Here is a 17388-nt window from a genome sequence, read left to right on the forward strand (position 1 = left end):
TAATAATAAAAATAAAAATAAAAATAAAAATAAAAATAAAAATAAAAATAAAAATAAAAATAATAATAATAATAATAATAATAATAATAATAACAACAATAATAATTAATTTTTAAAGTGTGGTTTAAAACTTTTATTTATTTTTACAATTAGAATAAAATGATTTTGTTATTGACTGTGTTCAATAACAAAGTACTTATTATTTAGCCTAAAATAATTTCCGAATGAATATACTGTATATGAAATATACTTTTGCATCACTCATATCCGATCAGAGCCAACGCGCACAATCCATGATCCAGCAGTAGAGCAGAATACAAGCGACTTTGTTGGAGAAAATGTTGTTTACAAATATTGTCATTCATTGCCATCTATCTCTTATCACTGTAATTTCCCTGTTCAGCCATAAAAGCACAAAATAATCCACATGAAACCACTACCCATGTTTAGGCAAAAGTCGAGAGGTGGGACGAAGTCTGATTGGCCCAGGGGTTAGTACATGGAGGAGCGCCACCTCGCGGTAAACGACAGACGAGGTGCCTGTAAATATGACTGAGAGCAAAGCTATATTTACTGCTATAGCTCATTGCAGCTCACATACAGCTCGTTGACAATATTTTCTTGAAGAGTTCACTAAAAATTGAGAGCTTTGTCATATTAATTTAACACTATGTGCTTTTCAGCACCAAGGACAGCGATTGGACTGAGGCCGGAAAAACCTTAACACAGTCCCCTAAAATGTGCCCTTCATTTTACATCTGTCAGACAGACATGGCATGAAAGTAGATGGAAAGAAATCATACTAGCAAAAAAGATACAAGAACAACTACATTTCAATTAAGCTAAAAAGAAAATACAGAGTCCTTTTTTGACAACATTGTCTTACCTCCTCAGAGGGCCTCCTCCTGTCTGGCAGCACCAGAGTGTTGGCTTGGCTCCCTGGGACTATAGTGGATCCTACGCTCATTCTGGGTCCAACTAACATGTAGCGCTTGTCTCCAGATCTGTACTGGATGCTGTGGCACAGAGTCCCGTCATAGTTTGTGTCCTGTAAGTACTTGGAGGTGTAGTCAGTGCTGGGCTTGGAGCACTGCATTGCAATCAGCACAATGATACTGATAATGAACAGAGCTGAGACCGAGGCCAGAGTTATCATCAGGTAAAAAGTCACATTAGTGTCCTCAGCGTCTTTAGCGGAGCTCTTCACATCAGAAGCTGCAAAAGCCTCTCTGGGCTCCACCACTTTGACAAGCACAGTAGCTGTAGCTGAGAGGGACACGTTGCCATTGTCTTTGACCAGTATGACGAGTCTGTACTTGGCCTCGTCTGTCTCTGTGAATGAGCGAAGTGTCCTGATCTGTCCTGTGTAGCGGTCCAACCCAAACAGACTGTGGTCAGTCACTTCCTGCAGTGAAAACAGCAGCCAGCCGTTATATCCGATATCAGCGTCATAGGCTCTGACTTTAGTCACCAAGTGTCCTGCGTTCACATTGCGGGGGAGCTCCTCCACTCCTTCAGCAGAGCCATTAGAGCTGACTGGATACAGAATGACTGGAGCGTTGTCGTTCTGATCCAAAATAAACACGTGCACTGTCACGTTGCTGCTCAGTGACGGAGTCCCAGAGTCTGAGGCCACGACTTGAAACTGGAACGACTTTAATGTCTCAAAGTCAAAGCTTTTTAATGCTGTAATTTCTCCGGTGTCAGAGTTTATATTAAGGAAAGATAAGACTTTATGTTCATCTGCTCTCCTGTGTATTTGATAGGATATCAGCGCGTTGTCGCCATCATCACCATCTGAGGCTTTTACAGAAAACACGGATGCCCCTGGCGTGTTGTTCTCGGATATATAAAAGGCATAAGTCGCCATGTTAAACTCAGGATTATTGTCATTGATATCTGACACAGTGACCCTCATCGTTTTTTCTGAAGTCAGCTGAGGCTCTCCTGCATCTTTTGCTATTATTGTAATATCGTAAAACGTCTGCTGTTCTCTATCCAGCTTTGACTTTGTGACCACAGCAAACATGTTGTTCTGAATTGAAGGTTTTATATCAAACGGGCTGTCTGTGGCCACGTGACTCGTTATTTTACCATTTACTCCCGAGTCTAAGTCTTGAATACTAATTAAAGCCACGGTTGTTCCAGGGCGGCAGTCTTCAGGCACAGCCCCTGATAAAGACGCCACTTCTATCACTGGAGGGTTATCGTTAGTATCTGCAATCTTAATGATGACACTTTTGTCCGTCTTAAAGGGGATGCTTCCCTTATCAGACGCCTGCACATCTATGTCATAACTATCTTCTTCTTCAAAGTCAACATTACCTTTAACGGTGATTTCACCAGTGACTGAGTCAATATCAAACAGTTCTATAATTTTGTCTTTGACTTCACTTCCAAAGGAGTATAATACCTCTCCGTTAGAGCCACTGTCTAGGTCAGTTGCATTGACTTGAATCACTGTAGTGCCAATGGGTGCGTTTTCCTGCAGCACAGCGGAGTATGAGTCTTTGGTGAAAACCGGCATGTTGTCATTAACGTCTAACACATCTATGATGATTTCCACTGTCCCTGTCTTTGGAGGATTTCCTCCATCGATCGCAGTCAAAACTAGCGTATGGCTGCTTTTAGACTCTCGATCTAACTGCTTTTGTAATTGCAACACCGGAGTTTTACCATCTTTGCCTCGATCTTTAACTTCCAAACGAAAATATTCATTTGGACTAATTTTATATTGTTGAACTGAATTTGATCCAGCGTCAGGGTCAAACGCATTTTGTAGTTGATATTTTGTTCCTGGCAACGCGGACTCAACGATTTCAAGGCGCTTTATTTTCTCTGGGAATAAAGGCGAATGATCATTCAGATCTGACACTTCCACTAAGACATAATGCACTTCTAGCGGGTTGTCCAACACGACTTTTAAGTTTATGAAACAAGCATTATTATCTTTACAAACCGCTTCTCTGTCAATTTTCTGCTTAGAATAAAGAACCCCGTCCTGCTCGTTCACCCTGAAGAGAGCTTCTGTCGAGTCTGCCATTATACGAAAGTCCCTTTGTTTCAACAAATTCAGCTCGATGCCCAAATCCTTAGCAATATTTCCAACGACACTTCCCTCATGAAGCTCTTCTGAGATGGAGTATCTGACCTGTGAAGAGGCCTCTCCCGATGAGATCAGGAAAATCACAAAGACCATCGAAAGAAGACGCTGTCGCCATCCTCTTTGTTCCGCGCGCCAACATGAAACAAAAAATCCACACCCGTCCCTCATTTTCGACATGTATCTCCTTGAGCTTTTATATATTTATAAAGCGAGAGCGACCGTGGCCTTTGCACAAAAACCCCTTCGCTGAAACAACATCCAGCCGAAACGATGCAACCAAAGGAGAACAACAGAATGGGCGGGACCAAGGGTGGCCTCAAAAGAAACGAAGTATTTTTTCCCCCAATGAAGCACTGCCACCCAGTGACTGAGAGCCACTGCAGAGCAACATGTGAAGTGTTATTTGTTTTTGTGATTTTAGAAATGAGTGAGTAGTGTTAAAGTATATTAATTAAGGACCGTGGACAGCGACTCCTGTCACCGGCTGCAAATACAAAAATGTCTTCAAAGCTCTTAAATTAGTCTATATTTCGTTGGGACAATGAAACAAATAAGACAAGAAAAAAACTGAAGGGTGAGGAGAAATAACGTGATACTCACCTCCTCAGAGGGCCTCCTCCTGTCAGGCAGCACCAGAGTGTTGGCTTGGCTCCCTGGGACTATAGTGGATCCTACGCTCATTCTGGGTCCAACTAACATGTAGCGCTTGTCTCCAGATCTGTACTGGATGCTGTGGCACAGAGTCCCGTCATAGTTTGTGTCCTGTAAGTACTTGGAGGTGTAGTCAGTGCTGGACTTGGAGCACTGCATTGCAATCAGCACAATGATACTGATAATGAACAGAGCTGAGACCGAGGCCAGAGTTATCATCAGGTAAAAAGTCACATTAGTGTCCTCAGCGTCTTTAGCGGAGCTCTTCACATCAGAAGCTGCAAAAGCCTCTCTGGGCTCCACCACTTTGACAAGCACAGTAGCTGTAGCTGAGAGGGACACGTTGCCATTGTCTTTGACCAGTATGACGAGTCTGTACTTGGCCTCGTCTGTCTCTGTGAATGAGCGAAGTGTCCTGATCTGTCCTGTGTAGCGGTCCAACCCAAACAGACTGTGGTCAGTCACTTCCTGCAGTGAAAACAGCAGCCAGCCGTTATATCCGATATCAGCGTCATAGGCTCTGACTTTAGTCACCAAGTGTCCTGCGTTCACATTGCGGGGGAGCTCCTCCACTCCTTCAGCAGAGCCATTAGAGCTGACTGGATACAGAATGACTGGAGCGTTGTCGTTCTGATCCAAAATAAACACGTGCACTGTCACGTTGCTGCTCAGTGTCGGAGTCCCAGAGTCTGAGGCCACGACTTGAAACTGGAACGACTTCAATGTCTCAAAGTCAAAGCTTTTCAAAGCTGTAATGTGTCCATTTTCAGCGTTCACGTTCAGGAAAGTCGCTACGTCTTTATCGTGTCCTGTGCGCGCAATATTATAGGAAACATCTGCATTTTCATTCTTATCTTTGTCTGTAGCAGTTACAGAAAACAGTGAAGTTCCTGCCACGTTATTTTCTACAATATAAAAGTACAGAGGGCTCTGATCAAACTGTGGACTGTTGTCGTTTACATCTAATATGTGAATACTGAGAGTTTTAGTGGTTGATAAAGGAGGCTCCCCACAGTCAGAGGCTTTTATTGTTATGTCATAATTTGACACCTCCTCTCTGTCCAGGAAATCCTTAGTGACAACTGAATATGTGTTTTCTTTATAGGAGGGTTTGAGCTCAAAAGGCACGTTGTTTGTTATGTGAGCGATGATTTTACCATTGACTCCAGAGTCTTTGTCTGAAAAACTAATGAGAGAAACTACTGTCCCAGGTTTGGAGTCTTCAGACACTGTGTTTGACAGTGATGTCACATCTATTTCTGGTGCATTATCATTTACATCTATGATTTTAATAATGACTCTGCATTCACCAGTCAGTGGGGGCGTGCCTTTATCTGCTGCTTGCACCTCTAATTCATAGAAGTCATTTTCTTCATAATCTATCGGTCCTTTTATCACAATGTTTCCAGTTATTCTGTCCAATTCAAAAATATTAAATATGTTTTGCTTTAGGGTTTTTGCGAGGCTAAATTCAATTTCTCCGTTTGCTCCTTCGTCTGGGTCTGAGGCCGTAAGTCTAAATATTGAAGTTCCTACTTGTGTGTTTTCTTTTGTTGTAATTTCATAAACTTCTTGACTAAAAACCGGTCTATTGTCATTACTGTCAAGAACAATGATAGTAAGATTTAGTGTCCCTGATCTTTGAGGTTTACCTCCATCGACTGCTTTCACTTGGAGGAAATACTCACTGCTTTGTTCTCTGTCCAACATTTTTTTCAGCACAAGAATAGGTATTTTATCCCTATCGGTTTCACGAATATTAATGTCAAAATGTTCATTTGCAGACAGAGTGTAGGTGCGGATTGAGTTCATTCCTGCGTCAGGATCATGGGCAGAGTGAAGCTGAAATCGTTTTCCAGGTAAAGTGTGCTCCGCTATTTCGATGGTTTCGTTAATTTTCGGAAATCTTGGATCGTGATCATTGACATCATTGATTTCTACAACCACATAGTGAATCTCCAAAGGGTTTTCTACCAGAACCTTCAGCTCCATCAGACACGTCCCGCTGCCCTGACACAGCTGCTCTCGGTCAATGTGGCCGTGGACGAACAAAGCGCCATTATCAGGGTTTACCTCAAAAACAGCTTCATTTGATCCAGAAACAACTCGGAACCGTCTCTCACCCAACGAGGAAACATCAAGACCAAGATCCTTTGCGACATTTCCAACAACAGTCCCGTCCTTCACCTCCTCGGGAACAGAGTATCTGATCTGAGCCACAGCGCGCGGTCCAAAAAACAGCAGCAGAGCCGAGCACAAAGTGATCCACGAGCAGCTTCTCAGAACAAAATGCCTCTCCATTTGGCTCGCAATCTACTCCAGTATGTTTTGCATTAAAACAGCACAAACCCTAAAAGACCAAATCCACAGCAAGGAAAGATACAAGCGACCACTACGCTCCAATAAAACAGAAACAAAAGGGTCCGTGAGAGGCAGGGGAGGGATATAGTGGAAAAGACTGTTCTCAGTGAAGTTGCGCCGCCCTGTGGTCACATGATAAAATATGTTGAATCACGCCCCATCTTTACATTCAGTGCTGACAGTCCGAAATTCATGTTCTCAAAGAAATATAAACCCAACATATGCTAAGGCTTAAAATTAAAGCATGATTATGTGTCTCCTCATGTGTCTTTCAGCACCACGGACAGCGCTCGGACGGGAAGCGCAACACATACAACGCTTTGCAAAATAGTTCAGGGATGCTTGGTTTAATATTTCGTACCTTAATCTTATTTATTAATGAAAAGGGTTTTGTGAATTTAAAAATACATATAATGATGTCAAATAATTTCAAAGTTTGAATCCAAAAATACTGTAAAATAAATAAATGAATACATGCCTGTACAAAGAGATCAATACAAATACGAATATATTTTAAATCTGCAGTAATTGGATACATAAATACGTAAATAAATATCACGTCTCAGTAGAGTAACTTTTTATGGCCCATGATCGCACTGGTCTTAAATATAATATTTTCAGTCAATCAAAGTAACAACAAAAAAGATTGTACTATACAGTGGCCAAATATTTTTCAACATTATGTGTGAGGACAAACCAGTTTTATCTTACCTCCTCAGAGGGCCTCCTCCTGTCAGGCAGCACCAGAGTGTTGGCTTGGCTCCCTGGGACTATAGTGGATCCAACGCTCATTCTGGGTCCAACTAACATGTAGCGCTTGTCTCCAGATCTGTACTGGATGCTGTGGCACAGAGTCCCGTCATAGTTTGTGTCCTGTAAGTACTTGGAGGTGTAGTCAGTGCTGGACTTGGAGCACTGCATTGCAATCAGCACAATGATACTGATAATGAACAGAGCTGAGACCGAGGCCAGAGTTATCATCAGGTAAAAAGTCACATTAGTGTCCTCAGCGTCTTTAGCGGAGCTCTTCACATCAGAAGCTGCAAAAGCCTCTCTGGGCTCCACCACTTTGACAAGCACAGTAGCTGTAGCTGAGAGGGACACGTTGCCATTGTCTTTGACCAGTATGACGAGTTTGTGCTCGGCCTCGTCTGTCTCTGTGAATGAGCGAAGTGTCCTGATCTGTCCTGTGTAGCGGTCCAACCCAAACAGACTGTGGTCAGTCACTTCCTGCAGTGAAAACAGCAGCCAGCCGTTATATCCGATATCAGCGTCATAGGCTCTGACTTTCGTCACCAAGTGTCCTGCGTTCACATTGCGGGGGAGCTCCTCCACTCCTTCAGCAGAGCCATTAGAGCTGACTGGATACAGAATGACTGGAGCGTTGTCGTTCTGATCCAAAATAAACACGTGCACTGTCACGTTGCTGCTCAGTGACGGAGTCCCAGAGTCTGAGGCCACGACTTGAAACTGGAACGACTTTAATGTCTCAAAGTCAAAGCTTTTCAAAGCTTTAATTTCTCCGGTGTCTGAGTTTATATTAAGGAAAGATAAGACTTTATGTTCATCTGCTCTCTTGTGTATTTGATAAGATATGAGCGCGTTGTCGCCATCATCACCATCTGAGGCTTTTACAGAAAACACGGATGCCCCTGGCGTGTTGTTCTCGGATATATAAAAGGCATACGTCGCCATGTTAAACTCAGGATTATTGTCATTTATATCTGACACAGTGACCCTCATCGTTTTTTCTGAAGTCAGCTGAGGCTCTCCTGCATCTTTTGCTATTATTGTAATATCGTAAAACGTCTGCTGTTCTCTATCCAGCTTTGACTTTGTGACCACAGCAAACATGTTGTTCTGAATTGAAGGTTTTATATCAAACGGGCTGTCTGTGGCCACGTGACTCGTTATTTTACCATTTACTCCCGAGTCTAAGTCTTGAATACTAATTAAAGCCACGGTTGTTCCAGGGCGGCAGTCTTCAGGCACAGCCCCTGATAAAGACGCCACTTCTATCACTGGAGGGTTATCGTTAGTATCTGCAATCTTAATGATGACACTTTTGTCCGTCTTAAAGGGGATGCTTCCCTTATCCGACGCCTGCACATCTATGTCATAACTATCTTCTTCTTCAAAGTCAACATTGCCTTTAACGGTGATTTCACCAGTGACTGAGTCGATATCAAACACTTCTTTTATTCTATCTTTTACTTTGCCAAAAGAGTAAATCACTTCCCCATTAAAGCCACTGTCTAGGTCTGTTGCATTGACTTGAATCACTGTAGTGCCAATGGGTGCGTTTTCCTGCAGCACAGCGGAGTATGAGTCTTTGGTGAAAACCGGCATGTTGTCATTAACGTCTAACACATCTATGATAATTTCCACTGTCCCTGTCTTTGGAGGATTTCCTCCATCGATCGCAGTCAAAACTAGCTTATGGCTGCTTTTGGACTCTCGATCTAACTGCTTTTGTAATTGCAACACCGGAGTTTTACCATCTTTGCCTCGATCTTTAACTTCCAAACGAAAATATTCATTTGGACTAATTTTATATTGTTGAACTGAATTTGATCCAGCGTCAGGGTCAAACGCATTTTCCATTTGATATTTTGTTCCTGGCAACGCGGACTCAAAGATTTCAAGGCGCTTTATTTTCTCTGGGAATGAAGGCGAATGATCATTCAGATCTGACACTTCCACTAAGACATAATGCACTTCTAGCGGGTTGTCCAACACGACTTTTAAGTTTATGAAACAAGCATTATTATCTTTACAAACCGCTTCTCTGTCAATTTTCTGCTTAGAATAAAGAACCCCGTCCTGCTCGTTCACCCTGAAGAGAGCTTCTGTCGAGTCTGCCATTATACGAAAGTCCCTTTGTTTCAACAAATTCAGCTCGATGCCCAAATCCTTAGCAATATTTCCAACGACACTTCCCTCATGAAGCTCTTCTGAGATGGAGTATCTGACCTGTGAAGAGGCCTCTCCCGATGAGATCAGGAAAATCACAAAGACCATCGAAAGAAGACGCTGTCGCCATCCTCTTTGTTCCGCGCGCCAACATGAAACAAAAAATCCACACCCGTCCCTCATTTTCGACATGTATCTCCTTGAGCTTTTATATATTTATAAAGCGAGAGCGACCGTGGCCTTTGCACAAAAACCCCTTCGCTGAAACAACATCCAGCCGAAACGATGCAACCAAAGGAGAACAACAGAATGGGCGGGACCAAGGGTGGCCTCAAAAGAAACGAAGTATTTTTTCCCCCAATGAAGCACTGCCACCCAGTGACTGAGAGCCACTGCAGAGCAACATGTGAAGTGTTATTTGTTTTTGTGATTTTAGAAATGAGTGAGTCGTGTTAAAGTATATTAATTAAGGACCGTGGACAGCGACTCCTGTCACCGGCTGAAAAATACAAAAATGTCTTCAAAGCTCTTAAATTAGTCTATATTTCGTTGGGACAATGAAACAAATAGGACAAGAAAAAAACTCAATGGTGAGGAGAAATAACGTGATACTCACCTCCTCAGAGGGCCTCCTCCTGTCAGGCAGCACCAGAGTGTTGGCTTGGCTCCCTGGGACTATAGTGGATCCTACGCTCATTCTGGGTCCAACTAACATGTAGCGCTTGTCTCCAGATCTGTACTGGATGCTGTGGCACAGAGTCCCGTCATAGTTTGTGTCCTGTAAGTACTTGGAGGTGTAGTCAGTGCTGGACTTGGAGCACTGCATTGCAATCAGCACAATGATACTGATAATGAACAGAGCTGAGACCGAGGCCAGAGTTATCATCAGGTAAAAAGTCACATTAGTGTCCTCAGCGTCTTTAGCGGAGCTCTTCACATCAGAAGCTGCAAAAGCCTCTCTGGGCTCCACCACTTTGACAAGCACAGTAGCTGTAGCTGAGAGGGACACGTTGCCATTGTCTTTGACCAGTATGACGAGTCTGTGCTCGGCCTCGTCTGTCTCTGTGAATGAGCGAAGTGTCCTGATCTGTCCTGTGTAGCGGTCCAGCCCAAACAGACTGTGGTCAGTCACTTCCTGCAGTGAAAACAGCAGCCAGCCGTTATATCCGATATCAGCGTCATAGGCTCTGACTTTAGTCACCAAGTGTCCTGCGTTCACATTGCGGGGGAGCTCCTCCACTCCTTCAGCAGAGCCATTAGAGCTGACTGGATACAGAATGACTGGAGCGTTGTCGTTCTGATCCAAAATAAACACGTGCACTGTCACGTTGCTGCTCAGTGTCGGAGTCCCAGAGTCTGAGGCCACGACTTGAAACTGGAACGACTTTAATGTCTCAAAGTCAAAGCTTTTCAAAGCTGTAATTTGTCCATTTTCAGCGTTCACGTTCAGGAAAGTCGCTACGTCTTTATCGTGTCCTGTGCGCGCAATATTATAGGAAACATCTGCATTTTCATTCTTATCTTTGTCTGTAGCAGTTACAGAGAACAGTGACGTTCCTGCCACGTTATTTTCTACAATATAAAAGTACAGAGGGCTCTGTTCAAACTGTGGACTGTTGTCGTTTACATCTAATATGTGAATACTGAGAGTTTTAGTGGTTGATAAAGGAGGCTCCCCACAGTCAGAGGCTTTTATTGTTATGTCATAATTTGACACCTCCTCTCGGTCCAGGAAATCCTTAGTGACAACTGAATATGTGTTTTCTTTATAGGAGGGTTTGAGCTCAAAAGGCACATTGTTTGTTATGTGAGCGATGATTTTACCATTGACTCCAGAGTCTTTGTCTTTGACTCGAATGAGAGAAACTACTGTCCCAGGTTTGGAGTCTTCAGACACTGTGTTTGACAGTGATGTCACATCTATTTCTGGTGCATTATCATTTACATCTATGATTTTAATAATTACTCTGCATTCACCAGTCAGTGGGGGCGTGCCTTTATCTGAAGCCTCCACCTCTAATTCGTAGGAGTCCTTCTCTTCATAGTCCACTGGCCCTTTAATTACAAGATATCCTGTTTCTTTATCTAATTCAAAAATATTGTGGATTTTTTGCTTTAAGTTTTTTGCAAGGTTATAGATAATTTCACCGTTTGTCCCTTCGTCTGGATCTGTGGCTGTAACGCTAAAGACTGACGTACCTACTTGCACGTTTTCGTTGACTGTAATTTCATAAACCTCTTGACTAAAAACCGGTCTATTGTCATTGATATCAAGAACAATAATAGTAAGATTTAGTGTCCCTGATCTTTGAGGTTTACCGCCATCAGCTGCTTTCACTTGGAGGAAATGCTCACTGCTTTGTTCTCTGTCCAACATTTTTTTCAGCACAAGAAATGGTATTTTTTCACCATCGGTTTCACGAATATTGATGTCAAAATGTTCATTTGCAGACAGAGTGTAGGTGCGGATTGAGTTCATTCCTGCGTCAGGATCATGGGCAGAGTGAAGCTGAAATCGTTTTCCGGGTAAAGTGTGCTCCGCTATTTCGATGGTCTCATTACTTTTTGGAAAGGTGGGCGCGTGATCGTTCACATCATTGATTTCTACAACCACATAGTGAATCTCCAAAGGGTTTTCTACCAGAACCTTCAGCTCCATCAGACACGTCCCGCTGCCCTGACACAGCTGCTCTCGGTCAATGTGTCCGTGGACAAACAAAGCGCCATTGTCAGGGTTTACCTCAAAAACAGCTTCATTCGTTTCAGAAACAACTCGGAACCGTCTCTCACCCAACGAGGAAACATCAAGACCAAGATCCTTCGCGACATTTCCAACAACAGTCCCGTCCTTCACCTCCTCGGGAACAGAGTATCTGATCTGAGCCAAAGCACGCGGTCCAAAAACCAGCAGCAGAGCCGAGCACAAAGCGATCCATAACGCGCCTCTTGTTTGATGTGTCTTTTCAGTCATCATAAATATTTTAAAAGTAAATTAACACATAAATCCACACAGTTCTACCCTGATGCGAAATACTTTAACTACAATGTTCATCAGGAGCGAGATCACATGAAGACAAAGGAGTGTGTGAGGGGAGGAGCACAGCGAATTCTCCTTTCAATAAGCTGTTACTGCCACCTACTGAACAACACAAATGCTCTGTATGTTCGGGACCGCAAATGCTGTAATAAAGCTATAAAGGTTTTCTTTCATTTTTAGCCAGTATCTTGAACCGCAGTCTGTTAAGAAAAAACTTACGTGGTTGAAGCACCATGGACAGCGACCATATGCCAGCGCATTAACTCAAACCAATTAATATTCGTTTCCCGGTAAATCTCCACTGATGTATGAAATATTCACAAAACAATTTCAACTGTTCAATTATGCAAACCACAAAATGTGTCAATTTTGCAGCATATTTATATTGATAATGTTGGTATATTTGGATCGTAAATAATCGAGGCAAGTTGTTATTTAAAAAGAAAAAAATCACAATCATGCCTCCGCATTCTCATATACCCGTTCTTCTTCATTCCTTACATGTTTCTTAGTAGTAATAAGAATAAGGTATTTTACCATTTAATCTTAGAAATGATGATAAGAAAATTAAATAATCCTAAATGAGATTGTAAACAAAAGGTCTTACCTCCTCAGAGGGCCTCCTCCTGTCAGGCAGCACCAGAGTGTTGGCTTGGCTCCCTGGGACTATAGTGGATCCTACGCTCATTCTGGGTCCAACTAACATGTAGCGCTTGTCTCCAGATCTGTACTGGATGCTGTGGCACAGAGTCCCGTCATAGTTTGTGTCCTGTAAGTACTTGGAGGTGTAGTCAGTGCTGGACTTGGAGCACTGCATTGCAATCAGCACAATGATGCTGATAATGAACAGAGCTGAGACCGAGGCCAGAGTTATCATCAGGTAAAAAGTCACATTAGTGTCCTCAGCGTCTTTAGCGGAGCTCTTCACATCAGAAGCTGCAAAAGCCTCTCTGGGCTCCACCACTTTGACAAGCACAGTAGCTGTAGCTGAGAGGGACACGTTGCCATTGTCTTTGACCAGTATGACGAGTCTGTACTTGGCCTCGTCTGTCTCTGTGAATGAGCGAAGCGTCCTGATCTGTCCTGTGTAGCGGTCCAACCCAAACAGACTGTGGTCAGTCACTTCCTGCAGTGAAAACAGCAGCCAGCCGTTATATCCGATATCAGCGTCATAGGCTCTGATTTTAGTCACCAAGTGTCCTGCGTTCACATTGCGGGGGAGCTCCTCCACTCCTTCAGCAGAGCCATTAGAGCTGACTGGATACAGAATGACTGGAGCGTTGTCGTTCTGATCCAAAATAAACACGTGCACTGTCACGTTGCTGCTCAGTGACGGAGTCCCAGAGTCTGAGGCCACGACTTGAAACTGGAACGACTTTAATGTCTCAAAGTCGAAGCTTTTTAGAGCAAGAATTGTGCCATTAGCTTCGTTTATGATTAAATATGAAGCCACTTGTCCTTTGGTGTCGAGTGAGTATGACACTACTGCATTTTCTCCCTCATCTGCATCAACTGCACTCACTGAGAAAACAGAAGCTCCTGGTCTGTTGTTTTCAGTTACATGAAACGTGTATGGGCTTTGTGAAAACATGGGACGGTTGTCATTCACATCAATTACATCCACTTGTATGATCTTTGTGGATGATAGTGGGGGGTTTCCTGAATCTGTGGCACTTATTTTTATGTTGTAGGTATGAATGAGTTCTTTGTCTAAACGGTCTTTCGTCACCAGTGAGTATGAGTTACCGTCAGCTGACTGTTTTAGATGAAATGGTAAATTAGTGGGGATGGTGCAGGTAACTTCTCCGTTTAGTCCAGAGTCCCGGTCAGTCACCGCCATCAGAGCCACCACTGTGCCCAACGGAGCATCCTCAGCAATACGACCAGAAAGAGACGTGATGTCAATGTCTGGTGGGTTATCGTTCTCATCCTCTATGGTCACTATCACGTTGCAATGCGTGGAAAGAGGCACCGCACCTTTATCAGCAGCAACAACCTTTATCTCGTAAACTTGCTTTTCCTCAAAGTCAAGCTCACCTTTAACACTCAGCTTTCCTGTTTTACTGTCCAGATCAAACGGCTCGGAGGAAAGGCCGCGGAATTTGTTCCTGATAGAGTATTCAATTTCACCATTCGCTCCAGCGTCAGCGTCAGAGGCATTCACTAGAACAAGAAATGTACCCACTGGCGCGTTTTCCTTCACTGACACAGAATATTTCTGTTTGCCACAAATAGGTGGATTGTCATTAATGTCAGATACCACAATAGTGATGTTTAACGCACTTGATTTAGGAGGTTTTCCCCCATCTGAAGCGGTTATCTGGAGCGAAAGCTTTTCTTTGTCCTCTCTATCTAAGTGTTTCTGTAACACGAGAAACGGAACTTTGCCATCCTCGTCAAATTCTTCAGTTTCCAGACGAAAATACTGGTTGTGATTTAATTTGTACGAATTTAATGAATTTGTGCCCACATCTAAATCATGTGCCCCTTCTAACTGAAACCTAGAGCCGACTATGGCAGATTCAAGTATCTCTAATGAAATGTTTTCGTCTGGGAATTTGGGAGAATTATCATTTATATCTTGTATTTCAATTATTAATTGGTGCATTTCCAATGGATTTTCCACAACAGCTTTCAGATTCTTTAGACAGGGAACCGTTTTTCCGCACAGCTCCTCTCTGTCCACTCGGTGGTTCACAGACAAAAGTCCATCTTCTGGGTTGACTTTGAACAGGTCCTCTTTTGTTCCAGAGACCAGGCGAATGTTTCTCTCCATCAGCCTCCCGACATCTAGTCCAAGATCTTTAGCCACGTTTCCAAGCGCGCTTCCAATCTTCATTTCTTCGTTCATAGAATAACGTATCTGAGCAGTTATTCCCCTCAATGTCAGCACCGTTATGCAAATAATCCACAGCTTCAGCCATAGTTGTTGGACGAAGAGAGCGGCCATTCTTTGCATCCCTTTTCACAAAAATAATCCAAGTATAAAACGGTGCTGTTTAAAGCAGTAAAATATCGGACAGAGACAACTCCTTTGTGCGCTGTTCCTATGCGCGTGCTCAATTTGGGCACTATCCCTGGTGAAGTGCACAGGGCACGAGCACCACCTATAGGTCTTAAATGAAAGCTGCAGGTATTATTTCGCGTCATTTACTGATGATGAGTTACATTCGGGCTCATTTCACTCTTCATGTAAGCCCTTTAATCCTATGAAATATTTCAGCTAAATATCACATTCAAAAATTAATCATATTTATCCTTTTGTTACACATCATCTTTCCTATAATATTGTTCATACTATTGTAATGTACAATATAGCAGAGTTACAACATTAAATTCAATCCTTTTCCACATTTTCCACATTTGCTGCAACTGTGTTTACTAAATGATTCTGCTTTCTTATATGTTTGTTTGTTCATTTAGTTCAAACCCCTGTCACATAATACACTATCCAAAATGAAATGTTGATGGTGCGCTTATTTTTCCTCTGTTGTGACTGTCCCTTTAAATTTAGTGGCTCGGATCGGCACACACCCATGAATGCTTCATATTTTGCTCGAGGAGAGCAGCGACCTCCAACGGACAAGAGCTGCATGTGCACAATGGCTCTCTTTTAAAATTGTATTCATTTTTTTTTTTTTACAGTCTAGGCAATATTATGCTTTGTTTTCTACCGCCTTGCATATCATTTATTTATGCATTGATATTGTGAAATGAATCCCACTTGATGTTGTTGCAAAATCATGTGAATCAAATGACCTACATATCAGTGCGCTTGTGTGTCCAACCTCTGCGCATGCGCTGGAACACGCCCTGCCGCACTGCCGACGGGCACCACATCCCCCCCATCGCCATCATCATGTCCCACTGCAGAGGTGTAACGTTTCAGAAAATGATTTGTGCATTTATTTGCCTCTTCAGCGCTCGGTCGTTCGCCTTTTCCCCTGGGTGTTTAAGTTTCTCCTGCGGATAAAGAGCAGTGGCTAATGGCAGCGATAGGATTTAGGTCAGAATATGAAATGAGACGCAGCTTCCCAGCCTCCCACCAGCAGACAGCCCGTTGTCATGGCAGCGCGGACAGCACGTCACTGTCCTTGGTGCTGAAACAAAAGCAGCCGCTCCCACGGGACACGAGGAGGCAGAGGATGAGATGGCACATAACAGTACACATATTTACAAAACATTTATCTTTAACCTGAGGGTGAAATAATAATAAAAATATGAATCAGGCATGAAGCAACCTTTTTTTTTCTGTGTGATTGACCCGCATACAGGTTTATTACAGCTAAACGAGCCGCTTTGGCTGGTGTATGGTCGACTGGCGCCCGCCCGTGGTCGCAGAGAGGAATTGTTCCACTTTGGCGCATTGCTGGGTCGTGATTTTAAGGGACCAGCTACTAAAAAATGCTACAATGACAAGTCAGACCTATTTATAGCTTGTATTTTGACGCCAAATAATGTTTTCAAAAATGAAGTCCAGCTTTTTAAGAGACGTGATTCATTAAAAATATATTTTATTATTATTATTATTATTATTATTATTATTATTATTATTATTATTATTATTATTATTATTATTATTATTATTATTATTATTATACATGATTGCAGTGCACACTCGCATAGACCCAACATGATACTGATAACCCTAAAATCAGGTACAATTCACCTTACTCCTGTGTATAATATGCATAATTTCAGTTGTATTAATTATTTATTACTTAATGCCTGTTTCAGTAAGTATGAGCCATGGAAATTATGAGACATGAGCAGTTTTTTTTTGTTTAGCGTCCCCCTATCTTTCCATTTACACTCCAATGAGAGAGTGCAGCCTATTATTTAAAATGTGGTATCTAAAACTCAGATTCATTACTACAACTGCTCAAAAGTCTTACACTGCTGGAAAAACACTGTTATGATATACACAGAGCAGTACATTCACACGTAAATCAGTCAGATACTGGATAATGGGAATATAATATAATAATAATAATAATAATAATAATAATAATAATAATAATAATAATAATAAAGTCTTGAAACCTATTCTTATTTGTATAGTAATCCAACTCTCAAAAACACAGCCTGATTACAATATTTACCTTATAAAGACATAGCCACTTTGACGCAAATACAGGTGCACAAATTTGTTTTTATTATTATTAAATCACACTGATATGGCATACAATAAAATCATACAAACGTACACTATATGTCACCACAGTACAAAAGCACTTTTTGCCTGCAACGTTTTTATATTAGTGATTCGTAGTAGACACTGTCACTGTGAATAGCTGGTTTCACAAACTTCATCAGTTAA

The 17388-nt window shown here is 42.3% G+C and overlaps 3 protein-coding genes across 3 annotated transcripts; all 3 read right to left on the reverse strand.

Moving 5' to 3' along the window:
• Nucleotides 1–747: 747 nt before the first annotated feature.
• Nucleotides 748–12094, reverse strand: LOC306963535 (uncharacterized protein; the record flags this gene model as incomplete). Its single annotated transcript, XM_079557109.1, has 5 exons — nucleotides 9637–12094; nucleotides 5410–6032; nucleotides 3696–4566; nucleotides 877–3287; nucleotides 748–758 (listed from the first exon to the last, which is right to left on the reverse strand). Exons 1-5 carry the CDS (start codon nucleotides 12003–12005, stop codon nucleotides 748–750), a joined length of 6285 nt encoding a protein of 2094 aa, XP_079413235.1. The 5' UTR covers nucleotides 12006–12094.
• On the reverse strand, nucleotides 6821–9349 carry LOC306963749 (protocadherin alpha-3-like; the record flags this gene model as incomplete). The annotated part of the gene is made up of 1 exon (XM_079557443.1): nucleotides 6821–9349. Exon 1 carries the CDS (start codon nucleotides 9221–9223, stop codon nucleotides 6821–6823), a length of 2403 nt encoding a protein of 800 aa, XP_079413569.1. The 5' UTR covers nucleotides 9224–9349.
• Nucleotides 12095–12645: 551 nt separating the features above from the next.
• LOC306963536 (protocadherin alpha-3-like) lies at nucleotides 12646–15119 on the reverse strand (the record flags this gene model as incomplete). Its single annotated transcript, XM_079557110.1, has 1 exon — nucleotides 12646–15119. Exon 1 carries the CDS (start codon nucleotides 15025–15027, stop codon nucleotides 12646–12648), a length of 2382 nt encoding a protein of 793 aa, XP_079413236.1. The 5' UTR covers nucleotides 15028–15119.
• Between the last annotated feature and the right edge of the window lie 2269 nt (nucleotides 15120–17388).

The sequence above is a fragment of the Gobius niger genome (genome assembly GCF_951799975.1).
Source record: "Gobius niger genome assembly, chromosome: 5".
NCBI lineage: Eukaryota > Metazoa > Chordata > Actinopteri > Gobiiformes > Gobiidae > Gobius > Gobius niger.